Source organism: Eptesicus fuscus, chromosome 1 (assembly GCF_027574615.1).
Source record: "Eptesicus fuscus isolate TK198812 chromosome 1, DD_ASM_mEF_20220401, whole genome shotgun sequence".
Lineage (NCBI taxonomy): Eukaryota > Metazoa > Chordata > Mammalia > Chiroptera > Vespertilionidae > Eptesicus > Eptesicus fuscus.
The window spans coordinates 89,934,341-89,955,798 of NC_072473.1; the positions used below are offsets into that span (position 1 = coordinate 89,934,341).

Here is a 21,458-nt window from a genome sequence, read left to right on the forward strand (position 1 = left end):
AATCCATGGAAATGTCTGTTGTGTAGGGTGAATATAGAACTCTTAATCTTAAAGGTTGACCTGGTTCTTCATTAAAAGTGACTATGAAGGTTGATAGATTTATTTTTCAGAGTTGATAGCATATAGACTCTAACACATGAAATATAACCAGACAAAAATGGATAGGGAATTCATGGTAGGTTTTCAAAAGCCCATTAAAGTTTCCCCTATGCTTTCATAATCAAAATTCTTTGCAATGAATCTAGTAGGTGAGGATGGAGTGGGAGAAGAGATAGGATATTCCTCTTAGGTGATTAGTAATGGTCTGCATGATTTGGAACATCTGCTTTTAATGAATTTACAGATGATGAAACTAGCAGCCAAGGCAAAGCCGAGAGCATCATGGCCAGTTTGGAAAGGAGCATGCATCCAGAACTGATGAAGGTACATCTTTCTTATGGCAACTTGCCTTCAGCTGAGACAATGCAGGGTTAGCTATTAAAATTTTAATGCTGGATTCCATTTGGCAATGTCATTTTCTAAGATAAAAACCACAGCAAATTAGTACAACAGGTAGAGATTTTAAAAAGAAAGTTACACTCCTGAAGTTGGACTTACGAAGTGCCAACTAACAGTTTGGAAAAAAATTTTTTTCTAGATACCAGGAAGTTCTTTAAGATTGTTGTGACTTTATTAATTTTATTTGCTACTTCATATTCTGTTCAATTACAGCCATCCCTCAGTATCCTCCGAGAACTGGTTATAGGACCCCGGGGGAATACCAAAATTTGAGGATGCTCAAGTCCCTTATAGAACAAGGCATAATACTTGCATATAGTTTATATAAATCCTCTTGTGAACTTTGTCATCTATAGATTATTAATTTATAATACCTGTTACAATGTAAATGCTATATAAATAGCTGTTAATACTGTATTGTTTAGGAAATAATGACCAGGAAACAAATCTGTACATGTTCAGTACAGAGGCAACCATCTTAGGACTAATTACATACTATGCCTCAGCAACAATGTAACATTTAAAATATTTTTGATCTCTGGTTGGTTGAATTAGTGAATGTAGAACCCATGGACATGGAAGACCGATGTTACACAATGTCATTCATAAAATAAATATTCTTTTTTCAAGGGGTTGTTGATGCAGATTGAAGATGATATTCAATCTAATGATTTATATATGTTAATTTCATATGCAAATAATATAGTTTCTATATGTAAATACATATGTATATAAATAATTTCATCAGATAAAGATTTTGGTGAACATATATCATTTGTGTTAATTACTCTGCTCCTTGGAGTTTGAAATGAGCTAATTTTCAAAGCACAGAGGTGGTTATTACACCTATTTTAGTAGAGTGAGATATTTTACTCTGTGGAGTTTATACTACAATAGATCTATTTATTTAAAACCTTGTCAAATCTATTTATTTTCACTTTAGTCCTCTTCCTGGAATAAGTTACACAATTTTAGAAGTAACTTTATATATTTTACAATTATCCTTCTCTTAAGCTTCAAAGCTATTTTCCAAAAATTAGGAACATACTCATGATCCCCTGATCTAGGCTTTCTATGATTTTATAGATTTTAATGTATCCCCTCTGACTCTTTGTCATTTCAGACTGTATAGCCCATTATGTTTCTCCTAAGGTGACAGAATCAGAATTGTATTTAATAGTCTATGGCTAACAGCATGGATATGTGAAAGTGTTTTCTGTCTTGTTTATTTCTTTTCTGCATCCAAATTCTCTTGGATTCCTTTTTGTACTACTATGGGTTGAATAATATTTAAAAAATATATATTTTATTGATTTCAGAGAGGAATGGAGAGGGAGAGAGAAATAGAAACATCAATGATGAGAGAGAATCATTGATCGGCTGCCTCCTGCGCACCCCCTACTGGAGATTGAACCCGAAACCTGGGCATGTGTCCTTGACTGGAATTGAACCCGGGACCTTTCAGTCCGCAGGCCGACGCTCTATCTACTGAGCCAAACTGGCTAGGACTGAATAATATTCTTGATGTTATGAGAGGAACATAGAGTCTAAGAACTTGATCTATAGCTTATTGTGGGTCATAGTCACAGCAACTCTCCAAGCAAGCATTCTTTATTCATCCTAAGTACATGGAAATGGAGAATGGTATATTTTTGAAGCTGTGCCAGATTGCTAGTTTCACAGAAACTATGTATTTAAATGGTATTTAATATTGTTCTGAAGGAAATAATGTTTAATATGTGTGCATATATGTTTTAAATTTTTTAGTATGGAAGAGAAACCGAGCAGCTAAACAAACTCAGTAGAGGGGATGGAAGACAGAACCTCTTTTCTTTTGATTCGGAAGTTCAGGTATTAATATATTTCTCTAAATAATCCTACAATTGTTGCTTATTTGGAAAAAAACAGCACCTTTAAAATGTTGAAATCACTGATTTTTGCACCCTGGGCAATGTTGATTGCTTTATATTTGTTTTGTTATCTTTGAACAGGTAGCTTAACAACTAACTTCACTCAAGAGGACTGTCACATACGCAAATAGTTTGGAACTGAATATACATGGTTTTCTTTTTTCAATTCTCTATTTTCTTTTCACTTCATCTTATGCCTCAAAATGGATAAGTTAAATAAGTCTTAAAGATGGTATTAGTGCTCTTGTAACCTATTAGATACAATTGCGGTCTAGTAATAGTGAGTATCTGCAGTATGAAGAACACCAGGTCATATGAGACAGGTGACTTATTTTCCAGTTTTGACGTAGGCCTGGAAAACGGGGGTAATTCTCACATCTGGCTCATTCTAAATCGAAAGTGGTGCAAGGAAGTGCAAGTTTATGTGCATGTGGATTTTAACCTTTTCCATGAGAGTTAGGTACTTTTTGAACTAAGAGATATGCAGTTAATATTTAATTTCATGGTATTTTCTTTTTTTAAGTATATTTTTATTAAATTCAGAAAGGAAGGGAGATGGGGGGAGAGATAGAAACATCAATGATGAGAGAGAATCACTGATTGGCTGCCTCCTGCATGCCCCACACTGGGGATTGAGCCAGCTCCCGGGACTTGTGCCCTGATTGGGAATCGAACCATGACCTCCTGGTTCATAGGTTGACACTCAACCACTGAACCATACTGGCTGGGCTAATTTCATGATATTTTCTAATTAATTTGCTAATTTGTTTAAATATAAAATTTCTATATCATTTAAGCATTATATGTATTTTTCTTAATGAAAATACATTTCATGAGAAAATGAAATTATTTGAGGGAAGACTAATTTTTTTCTTTTTAGTTTTTCCACATATGATTTACAATTCAAATCTTTGATGTGTTTTGGAAATAGAAAAACATGCAGTATATAAGCATTACAGTTTTACTTAGTGAAAATAAAAAATAATTTTGTGAAGACTGATTTGGTGTTTTCTTTTTGCTTCATACAGCTTCCTAATTACAATATTTTTTTAGTTTGAAATGGAAAAAATATATAGTCTGAAAGTAATGCAGAACTTTTTCCAAATATTTTTATTTTCTCATGTGGTATTTTATTTGGGGAAAATTTGTTTTGAATGTTTCATTCCCCCCATCATTATTTCATTGTGTAAGTTATATGATTTTTAAAAAGTATAGCAGGCCTCAGGAATTCATTCAGAAATTTCCTTGTTCCAAACATATCTGAGGCTTTGATCCCCCTCCCCCGTCTGCAAGCACCATGATTAGGCTTTAATTGGACATGTCAGCCCCTTTCATTGTATACAAAGAAGCCAATTGACTGTGGTTGAAACTCAATTCAGCATCTGTAAAAAATGAATGTGGTGTAGTGTTTTTGTGGTCATGGAGCTAAACTGATTTTATGTTTGAATTGCTTATCAGTGAGCTACAAGTGAGAGAAAAATTCACAGTTGTGATGAAACTTTAAGGACAAAAGATTGCATTTAGTGTTGATTATGGAAGGCAGGCTCACTACAGAGAAATCCATGTGGTCTGTGTTGAGTACCTTTACTAGGCGAAGTGCCATCCTATAACATCAGCTTTTTTGGCCACAGTTGAGTGTTTACAGATACGCTTTCTATCATGGACTTACAGAATAAAGCATCTCCGACCCACTGAAGTGAATGGCTCCAACTTTGAACTACTGGGGAAGGTCATATGTCCCACTATTTGCACTCACAGACCTGAGAAGGGAAAGGATTTGGGGGCTGGGGCTTAGTGATTTAGTCCAGTTTCTCCTCACATTCCACTGTCTGAGATAGAAAGGAGAGCAGATAAATGGGTGGAAATTAGAATTGATCTCCATGGCAATGACTTGCCTCCTCTTGCTCCACAGAGAGATAAGTGTTCAAGGGGGAGCTGTCTAAGCCCACACATTTGTATTCTTTTTGTAGATAAATAGACTCGGGAGTGGGGTGCGGAGAGATTGTGCTTTCAGGTATGCATATTATATTTTAGGCTCTTTTAAGGAGGATTTTATCACTGATACAAACTGGGTCAGAATGGCTACAATTATCCAAGATTCTTCAGGCACAATACCTGTTTTGGCTTGAATTACTTAAGCATTTGAGAAAAATTCTTGTGTTTCTTGGCTTGAGTTTTCCATATTGGCAGTATTTTCTGCCTAGATTCACCCAATCATTTCCCACATACCATGTCTCTTGTCTTAATTGAAAGTATAGTAAGTTGTCCCACAATCTATACTTTTCCTCCCACTTGTGAACAGAATGTAAGTCTGTTTAGACATTCATAATGAGCAGACAGACTTAGATTGCCTGAGCTCTGTGAGCTGAGAAGGAGTTTCTATGAGTGTGTTTGGGGAGGGACAGATTCCTCCCTTGCTCAGAGAAATTCCTTGACTCTCAATATCTTTGTTTGAAACTTAAAAAAAATTATAATATCAAAAATTAAATATATGTATATCTCTGTAGCAGCCAGGGTACATCCCCCAGCTCTGTTAGAAGCTAAGCTCAGTGTTTATCAGTTTCCTAAGCAGATGCCTCTCCTTCTGTTTATCTTTTAAACCAGGGGTAGGGAACCTTTTTCCTGTCAAGGGCCATTTGAATATTTATAACATCATTCTAGGGTCATACAAAATTAAAAATTAGCCTGCTATGTTTGGTCAAACACTTAATTAAATCACCTCTAATGCTTTGGCAGGGCCAGACCAAATGGTTTCATGGGCCTTACATGGCCCTGCGGGATGTTCACCACCCCTGATTTAAAGGGCAGTGGGTTACTAGGGTTCCAGCTTTGTCCTCCTTCTCAACCTGGTTGCCACTGACTCCCAAATCCAGATCTCCAACCCAGACCTCTCCTGTTTTTCCAACTACTTACATCATCTCAAACTCAACACATCCCAAACTGAACTCATTTGTACTCATTCTCCCCCCGTCTTTATTTCACAGTTAAGTTCATGACATCACAGTCTACTAAATCTTCCAAGGTAGAGACTATTGTGTAATTCTTGATTCCTCCCATGTCCTATACATCATGACTTCCTACCTCCTGTACAGCTCATTCATGTCAGTTTTGCCTCCTGTACAGCTCACAAAAGAATCAAAACTCCTACCATGCTCAAACATATATTTTGTGGAGAAGACAAACAATGAACACCTGAGTAAATATTTAAAAAAATATTGTTGGAAAACTAAATCAAGGAAAAGGAGAGTAGACTCTCAGAGTATGTGCAGTTTTTATAGAGAGTTAAGGGAGATCTCTGGAAATGTCAGTTGAATGAAATGAAGGGAGTAAGCCCTGTGTCTGTCTGGGGAAAGAGGGTTCCTGACAGAATAGCAAGTGTAAAGGTCCTGAGGTGGGAGTATACCTGTGCTAGTGAAACAACTAAGGATGCCAGTGTGACTGGAACAGAGAGGGTCGGGGGAAAGGCAAGGGTGGTGGGAGGTAGGAAGTCATGATGTATAGGGCTTTGTAGGTCAGGCTACACTTGTGACTTTTTCTTTGTCTTAGATCAGAGTCTACAGTCTCATCTCCCTCCAAATTTTCTTTAATGGTGTTTAAAACTTAGTCAAAGAGCTCTACAAAGGCTGTTGAATGAAAAAATAAAAAGGGTTCAAATGAAGAATGGACAGAGAACTGTTGGATACTGCAATTTTTACTCATGCATCTATATTAATATGAATCCGATTTTCTTTTGGAAATAATTCCTATTATCTATTTTGTAGAGATTGGACTTTTCAGGAATTGAACCTGATATAAAGCCATTTGAAGAAAAGTGCAATAAACGTTTCCTGGTAAATTGCCATGATTTAACTTTTAACATCTTGGGTCAAGTTGGAGACAATGTAAAAGGACCACCCACAAATGTATGTATGACTTTTCCTTCTACTTCCCCTAAACCCGTGCATTAAGAAAACATCTTAATTTTTTATAACTGAGAACTAACTTACTGGATGAAAATTTTATTGCTACATGTTTTGATACATTTGGCATGGAAGAATTTTATATACTATGTCTTTCTTTTGCCAAAATGTGAATATGTCTTCATCTTGAAAGATTTGTGAAAGTTTTACCTATTCAAAAAGCAGATAGAATAGGCTCCTGACATTCAAGAGAGACATATCCCCAGAACCTGGTAAACCCTCAAATTTGTGAATTCTACTAGAGAATATGACTTCTGTGAAATTGGCTCATAACCATGAGTAATGAACACGAAAGCCATGCAGGGGTCCAGATGCTGTGCAGTCAGCCTCACTCACTGTTCTCAGAGTGAATTAATTTTGTTCTGCTCAGAAAATTCTAATTATTAGCTATTACGGATCATTTGAGTTGCTCAGAAATTCCTGAAACTATAAATGTAAAATTTCCAGAGTCTGAATTTTATGTTCATCTTGATTTTTTTATTCTAGTTTTGTCTTTGAAAAATATCCACAATGATTTATTCGCTCTTACAATGTAGCTGAAACTCACTAGCAGACTTTCTGTGTGTAAAGGGTTAATCTTTTTGCCATCTGGCATGAAATTTCTCTTTGTGACCAGCTTTCAAATGCCATCTGTAGAGAGGAATCATGTTTTCCAAAACTGCTGATGGGGCAACAAAGCTTTTGTCAAGTAATGTGATGTTGACTGTTATTAGCTCCTATGAAATGTAAATCCAGTAAGCTGTAACATAACAAAAGGGATGATTTATTTCGATTCTATAATACTGGCATTATTTTGGGGCAACTTCAATGAACGTATAGAAAATTAAATTTTATTTGTATAACAATTGGTGTGCTTTAAATTTGGCTTCTGATTTCTATTCATCAATGAAAAAATTATAACTTGTGAAATTATTTATACCTGACAAAAGTTAAAATTTGTAGGCTTATTATTTAGAATGTTCTTTCTTATGTGCAAATGAACAGAAACTTGAGGAATAAAAAGTTATTTTGTAATTTGTGTCCCTTCACACACTCCACCTAAAAAAGCCATCTTAGTTTAAAAATGGAATTGTCTTCATTCCCAGGTTGAACCCTTTTTTATCAATCTTGCCTTATTTGATGTGAGGAACAATTGTAAGATTTCAGCTGACTTCCACATAGATCTGAATCCCCCTTCTGTTCGTGAAATGCTGTGGGGCACTTCAACCCAACTAGCCAGTGATGGAAATGCAAAAAGCTCTTCACCGGAGTCTTTCATTCATGGAATTGCTGAGTCTCAGTTACGCTATGTAAAGCAGGTAAACAATGATCTTTTAGAATAAGAATCAGAAACACCCTTGGGTTATTTCATGTTTAAGGACAATGTTATCATGGGCTTTTATCTCTTGTAAGGTCTGTGTATAGGTGTTTTTCTAGTGACTGAAATTGGAGAGGAAAAAAAAGAAACCCAGAAAATAAATATGCTAGTAATACACTTGTGAAGTAACATTTTAATTGGGATCATGATGTGAGTCTCAAAAGTGTTTTGTGACATGGACTTAAGATCACATAGATACACACACAAACACAGAGACATACATACATGCATGCACGCACACATGTATACCCATGTGCATACTTCTGAGCAAGTCAATAAGTGCCTGAGAGGCTTGTTTCTTTGAAGAAACAGTGACCTTACATTGACCTCCCATTTCTAATTCCTTTTTCCATTATGAGTATATAGTTTTAATGGAGCATAAAGGCTCTTTATACAAGGAGTTCTGGTTGAAAAGCAATGGGAGGGAACTGCTGTGTTACAGCTGTAATGCTACTCTCTTCTGTCCTGTCTGGTGCAAAGAATCTCTTTTAGAAAGAGCCTAACAGTTCCCTGGCATTTTGACCTCTGACCAGAGTGGCAGCTATAAGAGGTTAGGCAGAGCAGAACTGATTGCCTTCTAGACTTTTGCAACTGAAAGGAAACTATAGAGTGAGGCAAAGAATTAGAGTAGGAAGAACAAAGCAACTCACATTGTAAGGAGATTTATTTTTCCCAAAATAAAAATGTTCTTATTTTCTGATTATAAAGACAAACACATTATCATATAGAAAATTCAAACAATACAAAAAGTATAAAGAAGAAAGTAAAAATCACCAGCCATACATGGTAGTTATTAACATTTTGGCAAACATTTTTCTAGACAGCTCTATTGTGTGTATATGTAAACACATACAGTTTGTATAAGACTGTACATGTTGTGTATCATATTCATGCTGTTTTATACCTACTGTATTCATTTAACATGGTTATCATTCTTTATCAACATTTCCAGATAGTCACATTCTTAAAGGCTAATGTGGTAGACTGCTAAATGGCAGGGGAAGACTTTACATGTGATTTACTACCATCTTTGGGCTACAGATCTTTGGTAGCTTTTCCCTGCATTGTCCATTGTCACTTGTTCCCTTACTGCCCCTTCATTTGTTACTCAGACTATAGCTGTCTCATATGTGTACATTCCACAAAAAGGCCTATGCTTCTAAAAGAGATTGAGCAGGTTCAGTGGGATAAATATTTGAGAATTTGCTATTGAATTGTATGTTTAAAATTTCCCACATGATATCAAATAAGTCCTTTTAAGCCAATGATGTGTTTACTGTATTATTTCAATGTACTTAGTTGTATGTTCAATGCGAGAAGTTTAACTTGTGCTTCCAGGTGTCATCTCACTTGTAATCTAAGTCAGGAAGAAAACCAGCATGTTTTGAATATCTCCTGTGTGACAGAATTTTCCACTGGTGTCTCATGGAATCATCACACTCTCCTGAAATAGTATAATTATTGCTGTTTTGCAGATGAGGGAACTGCAGTTCAGGGAGGTTAAGTAAGCTGCCCACCATTAGAGAGCAAGTAGTGTTATCAGCAGGATTTGAACCTAGGCCTGTTTGAAAGACCTCAACAATGTTAGGCAGGATGCAATTAAGTGCTGAAGTATCCTCTCTAATAAAATGGTAATATGCAAATTAACCATCACTCCGCTACATAAGCCACCCCCACCAGCCAATCAGGGCGAGCATGCAAATTAACCCCCATCCAAGATGGCTACAGCCACAGAGAGCAAGGTTTCCTAGGTAACAGAGGAAGCCAAGCTTTCCGCCTGCCCTTGCCAGGCCTAAGCCTCCACTCAAGCTACAAAGTTTCAATTATAGAAGGTAAACAAATTCAAACAAATGGCGGCAGAATGGAGCTTGAGAGAGCAGGCCAGGGTTGCCGGCGGCAACAGGGGAAGCAAAGCTTTCCGCACACCCTGGCCGGCCAGGCCTCCGCTTAAGGCTACAAAGTTTCAATTACAGAAGGTGAATTAACTGCCACAGAAATGGCTGCTGCCCCGGAGGGAGCAGCAGGCTTGGCTCCGCTCCAGGCTACAAAGTTTCAATTGTAGAAGGAAAATAAATTCCAGATACCAGGGCCTCCGCTTGGGTCACCAGGGGGCGTGGCCGGCCTGCAAACAACCACAGGCCCCTCACTCAGGCCGCCCCACGCCCCAAGGGAACCGCCACCCTGATCAGGGACACCCTTCAGGGCAAACCAGCTGGCACCCACTCCTGTACCAGGCCTCTATCCTATCTAATAAAAGAATAATATGCAGATTGATCATCACTGCAACACACAATATAGCTGCCCCCATGTGGTCAAAGATCCTGCCCCCATGTGGACACAAGATGGCTACCACACGATGGCCAGCAGGAGAGGGCAGTTGGGAGGCACCCGGCCTGCAAGGGAGGGCAGTTGAGAAGGACCAGGCCTGCAAGGGAAGGCAGTTGGAGGTGATCAACCCTGCAGGAGAGGGCAGTTAGGGGTAACCAGGCCGGCAGAGGAGGGAAGTTGGGGGCAAACAGGCTGGCAGCAGAGTGGTTAGGGGGTGATCAGGCTGGCAGGCAGAAGCGGTTAGGGGCAATCAGGAAGGCAGGCAGGCAAGCAGTTGGGAGCCAGCAGTCCTGGATTGTGAGAGGGATGTCCGGTGGGATTGGGCCTAAATGGGCAGTTGGACATCCCTCGAGGGGTCCCAGATTGGAGAGGGTACAGGCTGGGCTGAGGGACAACCCCCCTCCGTGCACAAATTTCGTGCACTGGGCCTCTAGTATAGCATAATGGTAGTAGAAGAGTTTAGAATGTGAGGAGGGGTCAGTGGTCAGGAGTTCACTTAGAAGACTCCACAGAAGATGTGGGGCTTGAAAGAGGCCTCAAAGGAATAGATGAGAGCTGGGCAGGTGAGAATGATGGGCAGTGGCCTCAAAGGGCTTTATCATTTTGAACCCTCTTTCAAATCAGCTGAAGACACCAGGAAATGGTCATTTACTTTAAAAAGTTGAACATTTTATTTGGAAGAAATCTTTTTCTTCTTCCCATTTAGGACGAGGAAACAGTACTATGTAAGAGAGACTTAGTGTTAGCCCACTTTCCAGCAATAACAACAATTCAAGCATTTATTATTGCTGATCTATTTCTCTAGGTATTTATCTGTATGAAGTCATTTAATTTTCACAACACCCCAGTAAAGTAGCTAGATACTATTACTATCCCCATTTTGTAAATGAGGAAACTGAACACAGAATAGTCAAGTGGCTTGCCCAAGGTCACAGAGCTAATAAGATGAGGAATAGGACCTGAACCGAGGTCTAGCAGGCTCCCTAAAAAACCCATGTTTTTACCCCTATACTGTACTGCTCTCATGTCATCCTAGAGCAGTGGTACTCAACCTTTCTAATGCCGCGACCCTTAAATACAGTTCCTCATGTTGTGGTGACCCCCAACCATAAAATTATTTTCGTTGCTATTTCATAACTGTGATTTTGCTACTGTTAATGAATTGTAATGTAAATATCTGTGTTTTCCGATGATCTTAGGCAACCCTGCTAGTGGTTCTCAACCTGTGGGTCATGACCCACAGGTTGAGAACCGCTGCTGTAGAGCCTAAGACCATAACCTTAACCCTAACCCTAACCCTAACCCTACTGAGAGGGTCAGACAAGGCATGCCATCCTGGAGAGCACTCAGCACTGGACCAGGCCCACCGTGTTTGCTCAGTACTGTGTGGCTGCTAGTAGGGGCAGCAGTAATAGTGATCACAGATAAACGAGTAAAAACAGCTTGCTCTTATCAATTGTCAAGTTGTTTCAGATCATAATACTCCTAACTGGCATAGTCAGTGTGGGGAAATGCTGAGAGAACAGGGAATGGGGAATAAAGGTACTCAGTGGACGTTAGCTACAGCAGTAATCAGTATTACTATTCTCATCCAGCCTCATTGCATGAGATGTTGGCTGCAGGGGCCCCGAGGTTGAGAGGCAGTATAGCATGGGCTGTATAGTCTGGAAGCCCTGGCCACAGTCTTTTTTGCTCACTTACTTGCTACATAAACCTCTCTAAGCCTCAATTTCTTTTTCTTTCTTTTTTTTTTTTTAATATATTTTTATTGAATTTTTACAGGGAGGAAGGGAGAGAGATAGAGAGCCAGAAACATCGATGAGAGAGAAACATCGATCAGCTGCCTCCTGCACACCCCCTACCCTACAGGGGATGTGCCCGCAACCAAGGCACACGCCCCCGACCGGAATTGAACCCAGGACCCTCCAGTCCGCAGGCCGACGCTCTATGCACTGAGCCAAACCGGTTTCGGCTCTAAGCCTCAATTTCTTAATCTTTAAAATATGTATTATCGCCCAGCCAGTGTGGCTCAGTGGTTGAGTGTCAACCTATGAACCAGGAGGTCACAGTTCGATTCCAGGTCAGGGCACGTGCCCAGGTTGCAAGCTCTGTCTCCAGTAGGAGGTGTGCAGGAGGCAGCCAATCAATGACTCTCTCATCATTGATGTTTCTATCTCTCTCTCCCTTCCTCTCTTAATTCAATAAAATATATTTTAAAAACTATGTACATCGTAGTGCCTTCTTTGAGTGATTTTATGAAGACTGAGATAATGCATGAAAACCATCTAGCACAGTTACGTGACAATCAGTACGAATGAAATTACACTTGAGGCAGTCTGCCAGCCGCATCCCACAGCTCGAGCAGCGTGTTCCTGGCAGTAGTGGAAATCCAGTTCTGTGACCTTGAGATGCTTTGGGCCACTCTAGTAATAACCAGGTACCAATGTGCATGACTTAATTTAATCCATAGGAGTTGTAGACTCAGTAGCTAGTACTATCATCATCCCCGTTTCATAGATGAGAAACCTGAGACGTAGAGAGGATCTGACTTGCCTAAGCCCCGTAAATGGTGGAGCCAGAATTTGAGCCCAGGAAATTGTGCTTCCAAGCAGTTTTTAACCACTTCATTCCATGCTTATTTCTTGGGAATTCAAAACTGTACCAGCTGTTAACCTGGGATCCTTACAAGCTGTTGGACTATGGAAGGAATTACTTAGCGCCTTGCACTCATTTTTCTCTTCTGCTCTGTCTACCTCAGAGGGTTCTATCTGCAACAAATGAGATAATGTGTCTGAAATGCTTTGAAAACTGGAAAGTCCTATCTTAACACAGTTGGTAATATACCAAGTAGAAAAACAAAACTTGATAAAGTCCCAATGATGGATTTTTCCATTTGAATTCCTTTGTGTGATGCTCCTTTAAACAACAGACATAATCAACTAACAGGCTGTTTGGAAGGCATTATATTTTGAAAGAGCTGAGCTGGACAGGGTATATGGTTGTTCCACATGCACCCAGAGAAAACTTCTGTATCTTTGGTTGCATCTACCTTAGTACCCTTTAGTAAAGCGCATAAGAACAAAATGAGGTGTGGATCCTGTGCCCCCTACCTTTACATTGAAAGCCCCAGAGCTCTTTACCTGGCACAAAGGGATGCTTTCTATAGGATGATTTAGTTTTTACGTTATGCAGTTTGAAAACTGTTACATAGACCAGTACCGTATATTTTCTTCCTCTTAGCTGCAGTCAGTATTACTTGTGACTGAATTACTCTGGAGTCACATGCAGCACATTTAAAACTGCTTATCCAGCCCTAGCCGGTTTGGCTCAGTGGATAGAGCATCGGTCTGAAGACTGTAGGGCCCCAGGTTTGATTCCTGTCAAGAGCACATACCTTGGTTGTAGGTTGGAACCCTGGCCCTGGTCAGGGCTCGTGCCCAGATCGGGGCATGTGTGGGAAGCAACCAATTGATGTGTGTCTCTCACATTGATGTTTCTCTCTCTCTGTCTCTCCCCCTCCCTTCTACTCTCTCTCAAAATCAATGGAAAAATATCCTTGGGTGAAGATTAACAAAAAATAAAAATACTTACCCAGTTTCATTTGAGAAATGCACAGTATTTTAGCATATACCAATTAAGCCAAACAATACACATTGTATTAATGAGATCCAACAATGCACCTTGCAAACACAGCTAAACACAAGCTAAGCAGCAAGTGTGACCACCTGCATTTTCGAGACTAATAGATGTGAAATTGGTGACAAAATAGAAAATCCACTTGGAAGGAACATTGGGAGTTGGGAAATGGTTTGAAAGGAACTGTTATCTATTTCCATAGTGCCAGACATGAGTCTATGTTGACTACCAACATTCTATACTAAACACACTACAAGAAATCCTTAACAATTGTATGTAAGAGATTACATAAAAAAGTCTAATGGACATAATTTTTTCCCTAGGGAATTTTCTCAGTGACGATTCCACATCCTGAAATTCTTCTTGTTGCGCGAATTGAAAAGGTGCTCCAGGGCAACATTGCACACTGTGCAGAACCCTACATAAAAAATTCAGACCCAGCAAAGGTATTTATAAAGATCATCTGTGAACATTTCAGCTTAATGTAGAACTTGCCTTTTACTGACATTCTAAATGGGATTGTCAATGACACCCCAAAAACTTACACTCAGCATGCAGTATACTGTGAAAATATTGTATACTAGGCTATATGATTATGCATGCCAAAGCTTGAACATGACTTTTTTTCCCCTTTCCATTTATGTTCTGTTTACATGACAATCTGATTTCTGCTGGCTTATCAAAATAAGAGCTGAAGGTTTTTCAGCAACATCTGTTCATTGACACTATATCCTTGGCAATAGCCTTCTTCTTCTTCTTTTTTTTTTTTACGCCCAGCCCTAGAATATCAGAGGTGGGATGGTAAAGCTGATCCAGTTCTGTAGTTTCCAAAAGCCAGTCTGTACTCAAATTTACTCCTGTATGAAGATGAAGTGAGAAAAGAAAGATGAGATAGTGAGCAGTTCATGAAGCTAAATGTATTCAATTCAAAGGGCTTTTTTATTCAGAGATTTTTGCCCTTGCCATTTTGTAATCATTCCTCCTATCTATCCTTCATGAAATGTTGGTGTATTAAATGGTAGGGGTTTTTACTATTTCTTGTATTTAAATGGCAACATTGAAAGTCAGTAACCCATATAATCATCCATATTTCTGGACCCTGACATCTAAACTTAGGGAAATTATTGATTGAATCCTCTTTTCTCATTTTGTAAATGAGAAAACTGAGGCCCAGAGAGGGAATGTATTTGTGGCACAGTTCATTAGCAGCTCTCCAGCTACTGAGTATTTATGAAGAGTCCATCTGTTCTACGTGGCATTTACTTTTGTTTTTGAGCAGTGTTTATGAAGTGGAAGATGCTGAGGACACATTTGACTAAGTTGTGAAGAAAAAAAGGTCTTGATATAGATAAAAGCTTCTAGCATCTCTATCCCTGATGATAAGTGTGCAGCCAGCATTTCACAGGCAGATATTCTATAGGCAGATAATATCCTTTGTTATCTCCCGGTGCCTCTGCATATAGTGGCTCCTGCCCATGCAAAACAAATTGTATTGACTCTTGGTCACTTGCCTTTTAGCTGGGGAGTAAAAAGGTCAACTATATCCACTTCTTCCAAGAATGTCCAGTGTCTCTCTGCTCATGTGTGAAAAGAAATATGCATTTAAACTGCTTAAATGATATCATGATGAAGGCTCTGTCAATGGAAAAACACAAAACCTTTAAGAAATACTGCTTTGGTCTTGGAACGTGTATAGCTGATGTGTGTTGTGTTTTATTTGTGGCTATTTGAATATATTTTTTTCTAAATTTTGGTATTTTATATTAGATAAGTTGAGGAAATTATTTTGGGGGGAATCCCTGGTAGTTTGAACAAATATGAGCCTATCTTCTTATTTCTGACTTTAGACGGCCCAGAAGGTACACAGGACAGCCAAGCAAGTGTGCAGCCGACTTGGACAATACAGAATGCCCTTTGCCTGGGCTGCCAGGTGTGTACATATGTAATCCGGACCCTTCTCATCACGCTCACATGTGAACTTGAGGGATGTTGTTTTTGCTAGCAGCCGTCAGCAGTTTGTTTCTGACAAACCAAGTTACAGTTTGCCAGTTATGCTTTGGGGCACCTGAGATGTGTCCTCGTCCCTTTGGGCTCCTATAACAAATTACCTGCTTAAACAACAAATGTTTAAGCCAAAGGTTTATGCCTTAAACAACAAACATTTATTTCTAACAATTCTGGAGGCTGGAAGTCATAAGATCAGAATGCCAGCATGGTCAGGTTCTGGTGAGACTCTCTTCCAGGTTCGAGACAGCTGACTGTTTTGTGTCCTCACGGTGCAGAAAGGGGACAGGCAAGCTCTCTGGTCTGTTCTTACAGGGGCACTAATCCCATTCATGAGGGTTCCACTGTTAGGACCTAATCACCCCAAAGATACCACGTCCTAATATAATAATCTTGGGGATTAGACTTCAACATATGAACTTGGGGTGTGTGTGTGATACAAACATTCAGTCCATAACAGGACATAAGAATTCTTTGTCTTAGAATTTGCTGTACTTCAAAGACCCTTTCATTTCTTCATATGTCTCGCTTTAGGGAAATATTCTTTGGCTTGGATTACTGATCTCACTGACACCACTTAATTATATTGTGCTTTAAAGCAGAGCTAATTTGCTTAAGTGATGGACATTTTTTCCAGAAAACCAGAAATTATCGTAAATGAAGAACAGTATGTCCACTATTTCAGAGTTGATTGGGTTTATGCTTTGAAAAACTAGCATAGAATAATTCTGGGAAACATACCAAAAAGGAGAAGGCAAAAAAATGCAGTTGTTAAGTGCAAGTCTGTAATTAACAGATTTTTTTTTTTTGCTTTCTAATGACTAATTTGGTAAACTCTTTAGAGGTAGTGTGTGTAATTATTTGGAAATGTGTTATCTGTACCAGCGGTCACCAACTGTTGGTCTGCAGACCACTGGTGGTCTGTGAGGTCCGAAAGGTTGGTGACCGCTGATCTATACCACATCCTATGGTAGATATACATGCCCCCCCCCCAAATATTGGAAGTCTACATACATTGATGACTTAACCCTTTGCACTCGCTTGCTTTTTTCTCGATTCCTTTATTCTACTCGGGATTTAATTTTTTAAATACCCCAGATTTTACAAAGCGCGGCAGTAGAATAAAAAACTGGAGTTTCTTTTCATACAAACTTATTTATTTGGATTTTTTTTATATTTCAAATTATTGATACATTCAGTAACCGTGACACTCGACATCCGAGTGCAAAAGGTTAAAATGTGTTTCTTACTTATGCCATCTTTGAAGTGCAGGTTCATTGGCTTGTTTGTGGTACAGCCTGTACAGCATCTCACTAGAACTGGGGAAAGGGCACCACATTCTGAATAATTCAATCAATTATGTTCCGTGTGTGCTGGGAGTAGCATAAGAGTAGGAGACTCTAAGTTAATGAACGCTTCTGTCACTATTTATAATCATTTTGTTTTTTGGGAAGGTCCCAAAATGCATTGTATATTGGTAGATGAAAAGGCACATTGTCCTTGTTTTACAGAATGATTAAAAAATGATAGCCAAGGATAGGTGAATGGCAAAGAGTAGGGGAAGGTGGTATAGTTAGGCATTATATAAGGTGAAATATGACTTTGTAAATATAAGCATCCTTAGTGATGCCCCAGCCTGAAAAGTGAATTTCTATTGCTTCTGTTATTATTTATACTTATTGAGTGCTAACTCTGTATAAGGCAGTGGTCTAAGTGTTTAGTTTACATTTTCTTAAGAGGTGGATACTGTTATCTCCTTAGACATGAGGAAATTGAGGCACAAAAGTAAAACAAAGTTTCTGCCCAAGTTTACACAGAATGTTTGTTAGCAGGGATCAGAACCCATGACTCCTGATGTCGAAGCCTACTCTAGACCACTGTTGCACACTGTGCTCCCTTCAGGCCATAGCAGTAGCTGCTTGATGCTGTTTTGCCAATAGAAAAATTAATTTTAAAATCTTCAAATTTAGAAGCTCTGATTCCCAGTTCTGATGAAGAATTATGCTATTTTTCCTTCCTAAATTATTTTGGTTGTCATCAGTAGCAGGAACTCACTCTACAGGCCTGGCTGGGGTGTTTAAAAGATGTATGATAAACCTTTGTTTACTGAAAATAAAGGATATATGCTTAGAAGTACGAGCAGTGGTTAATGCCTATGACCACATCTTCAGAGGCTCTGCCTGGGAAATTATGTTTCTGGCTATAGCTATTCCAGTGTGTTGGATACTTTCACATTACTTGCCATTTTTTTTTTTTTGCGGTAAAATAGCTGCTTAAAATGGGAGAGGGGGTAGGAGAGGAAATAATCAAATTTATATTGGAAATTCTACATATATATTATAAACTCTATATAAATTGATCTTAAAGTTCTAGTTTCTGGTCTGTCAACTTTGAGATATCTTTTACCTTTGATAAAAATGTACACATTTTATATGTCCAACTTGATGAATTTTCACAAATGTATATTAGTCATGTAACTACCACCCCAACTAAAATAGAGAACTTGTCAGTCACTCCAGAAAGTTTCCACACTGTTCGGTCCAATTAGCCATCCCACCCCTACCCAGGCAACCACCAATCTGATTATCACTATAGATGACTTTGATCTATTCTAGAACTTCATGTAAGTGGAATCATGCAGTATGTACCCTTATATTTTGTTCTTTCTGTTCAGTCTGTTTCTGAGAGTCATCCATATTATTGTATGCTTCAATTGTTCATTTTGAGTAGTAGTTCATTGTATGAATATACCACAATTTGCTTATCCAGTCACATTTTCTCTCTCTTTATTGATTAAGGTATTACATATGTGTCCTTATCCCCCCCATTGCTCCCCCACCTCCCCATTCATCCCCTCACCCCCCTGGTGTCTGTGTCCATGGGTTAGGCTTATATGCATGCATACAAGTCCTTTGGTTGATCTCTCCTCCTTACCCCCACCCTCTCCTACCTTCCCTCTGAGGTTTGATGGTCTGTTAGATGCTTCTCTGATTAATATCTGGATTTTTTCCAGTTTGGGACTATAACAAATAAATATGCTATGAACATTCATGTACTATGTGGCAATATGCTTATAAGCTTAAGGGTGGAATTATAGAATCATAGGGAGGGTGCATGCTTAACTTCTTGAGAAACTGCCAAACTATTTTCCAAACTAGTTTCACAATTTTATCCTACTAGCCCTAATTTTATTGTTATTTATCAATCCTGTAAAAAAATTAAAAACCCTTTTTGTTGCTATTTAGACCTATTTTCAAAGATACTCAAGGCTCTCTGGACCTGGATGGGAGATTTTCTCCTTTGTATAAACAAGACAGTAGTAAGCTTTCAAATGAAGACCTTCTCAAGTTGCTCTCAGAGTACAAGAAGTAAGTGTGTGGAATTACTGCAGTAAATCAATATAATATAATTCTAATTTCTTAAAATGATGAATGTGAGTCACATACATGATGGGGCAAAAGTAGATTTATAGTTTTTGTATGGAAAATAATACAATAATAAATAGTAAAAGAATAATCTGTTTTGTGTACTCAGCAATTATAAACCTACTTTGGCCCCACCCTCTATGGGAGAAACTGAATGCTTAAAAATTTTAAGTTTGGATGCATGGTAACCAGTCTATTTAGTAATCATAATTTTTAAGTATAAAATATTCTTATTTTAATCCTAGGCCAGAGAAGACCAAATTGCAGATTATTCCTGGGCAGCTAAACATCACAGTAGAATGTGTTCCTGTGGATTTATCAAGTAAGAACTCATGTATTGCAAATAAACCTTAATGGCTGTTTGAATCTTAGATTTTTACCTTTGCAATATTTTTCTCGAGGTTTACATGTTTTATTCGTTTCCTGAGGCTGCTGTAAGAAAGTATTACAAACTGGGTGGCTTAAGATGACAGAATTTTTTTTTTCTTATAGTTCTGGAGGCTAGAAGTCGAAATCAAGGTGTCAACAGGGCTGTGCTCCCACTGAATGCTCTCACTGATCCTCTAAATAAGAACCATTCCTTGCCTCTTCCTATAGCTTCTACTGGTTCCGGGCAATCCTTGGCAGCCTCAACTTGTAGCTGCATCACTCCTTTCTCTGCCTCTACAATCTACAGTCGTTAGATTTAGGGTCCACCCTAATCTAGTATGACCTCATCCTAATTAATTACATCTTGCAAAGATCTTATTTGCAAATAAGGTTACATTCTGAGGTTCTGGTGGACATGAATTTGGGGGGAGGGTGGGACACTAATTCAACCCAGTACACATGGTGAATAGTTACAGAAAGTTGATTGTATAAGATGCTATTTCATATACACTAAGTGGCCAGGTTATTATGATCTCTGAACGCATAATAATCTGGCCACTCAGTGTATTTGTATCTTAAATGGGTACCAAAAGTATTCTAGACTTTTGCTGGAGATCAACCACCTATTTGCCCTGAGCTTTCTGTCAGCCAGTGCAAAGGGGAAAACTGATCAGGTGCACGATTTATGGTATCTTTTTAAAAAATATATTTTTATTTATTTTTTACAGAGAGGAAGAGAGAGGGATAGAGAGTTAGAAACATTGATGAGAGAGAAACATCGATCAGCTGCCTCTTGCACACCCCCTACTGGGGATGTGCCCGCAACCAATGTACATGCCCTTGACCGGAATCGAACCTGGGACCTTTCAGTCCGCAGGCCGACGCTTTATCCACTGAGCCAAACCGGTTTTGGCAATTTTATGGTATCTTTGATATCAAATAAATGAGGTACTCAAGAGAAGTACACTGAGTGGCCAGATTATTATGCGTTCAGAGATCATAATAATCTGGCCACTCAGTGTATAATATATGCTGTTGTGAGTGTGCCCCAGTCACTTTCTGCTGCCTTTTGCCAAGGATAACTTTCATCAACTAAGGGATCAAAAGGAGATGTTCTTTTCCTATCTACAGATAGGAGTCTAAAATCTCAGGAGAAAATGAACAGAAGACACAAAAGACACTTTGCAGGAAATAAAATTAAGTGGCTAGTAAATGTTTGAAAATGTTCAATCTTAATAATAATGCCACTAATGCAAATTAAAACAGCTTTTGCTCATCTAGCAAATTTACAAAAATGTTTAAAGTGAAGCCATCTGATGCTGGCTTAGTTTTAGCCAAACACCATTACCTATCATGAGTAGGAGTACAATTTGGCAATAGCTACCTATAGAAGTCCGTAACTAAGGCATTCTAACTGAGATTCTATCTATTCATTTACTCACTGAATAAGGATTTATTCAGTAAACATTTATTGAATACCTACTAGATGCTTTAAAATTATGGAGGTTAAAGTCTAGAAGGAGTGACAGACAATAAATAGGAAAACAAGTGACTAATTTCAGTCTCTGATTGGGATGGGCTGCTTTCAAAAGGATGGCCAAGGAAAGCCTGTCATGTGGCCCAACCAGCATGCACTATACAGTCCCCACTGTGGGCATTGCATATGAAAAGACCTTGCAGTGGGAAAAAGCTTGGTTTATATGAACAGAAAAGAAGCCAGGGTGGTTCTAGTGTGGTGTGTAATGGGAACAAGGGGGACATAAGATGAAATAGGAGAAGTGGAAAGTGTCACATCATGCAGGGAATTGTATAGACCATGATAACTTCTTAAAAGGTTTGATTTTAGCCCTAGCCATTTTGGCTCAGTGGATAGAGTGTCAGCCTAGGAACTAAAGGGTCCCAGGTTGGATTCCGGTCAAGGGCATGTACCTCTGTTGCAGGCTGATCCCGGGTGCCCCGACCAGGGCCACAT

At 38.8% G+C, this 21,458-nt stretch overlaps 1 protein-coding gene across 1 annotated transcript in view; it reads left to right on the plus strand.

The window, feature by feature from the left end:
* DOCK11 (dedicator of cytokinesis 11) overlaps positions 1-21,458 on the plus strand; it is a 203,221-nt gene that overhangs the window by 64,572 nt on the left and 117,191 nt on the right. Inside the window, exons 9-16 of the mRNA XM_008156829.2 lie at positions 344-423; positions 2,266-2,349; positions 6,170-6,310; positions 7,453-7,665; positions 14,012-14,134; positions 15,536-15,618; positions 18,938-19,060; positions 19,363-19,439. Coding sequence (XP_008155051.2) covers positions 344-423; positions 2,266-2,349; positions 6,170-6,310; positions 7,453-7,665; positions 14,012-14,134; positions 15,536-15,618; positions 18,938-19,060; positions 19,363-19,439 — 924 coding nt within the window. The remainder of the gene's footprint in view (positions 1-343; positions 424-2,265; positions 2,350-6,169; positions 6,311-7,452; positions 7,666-14,011; positions 14,135-15,535; positions 15,619-18,937; positions 19,061-19,362; positions 19,440-21,458) is intronic.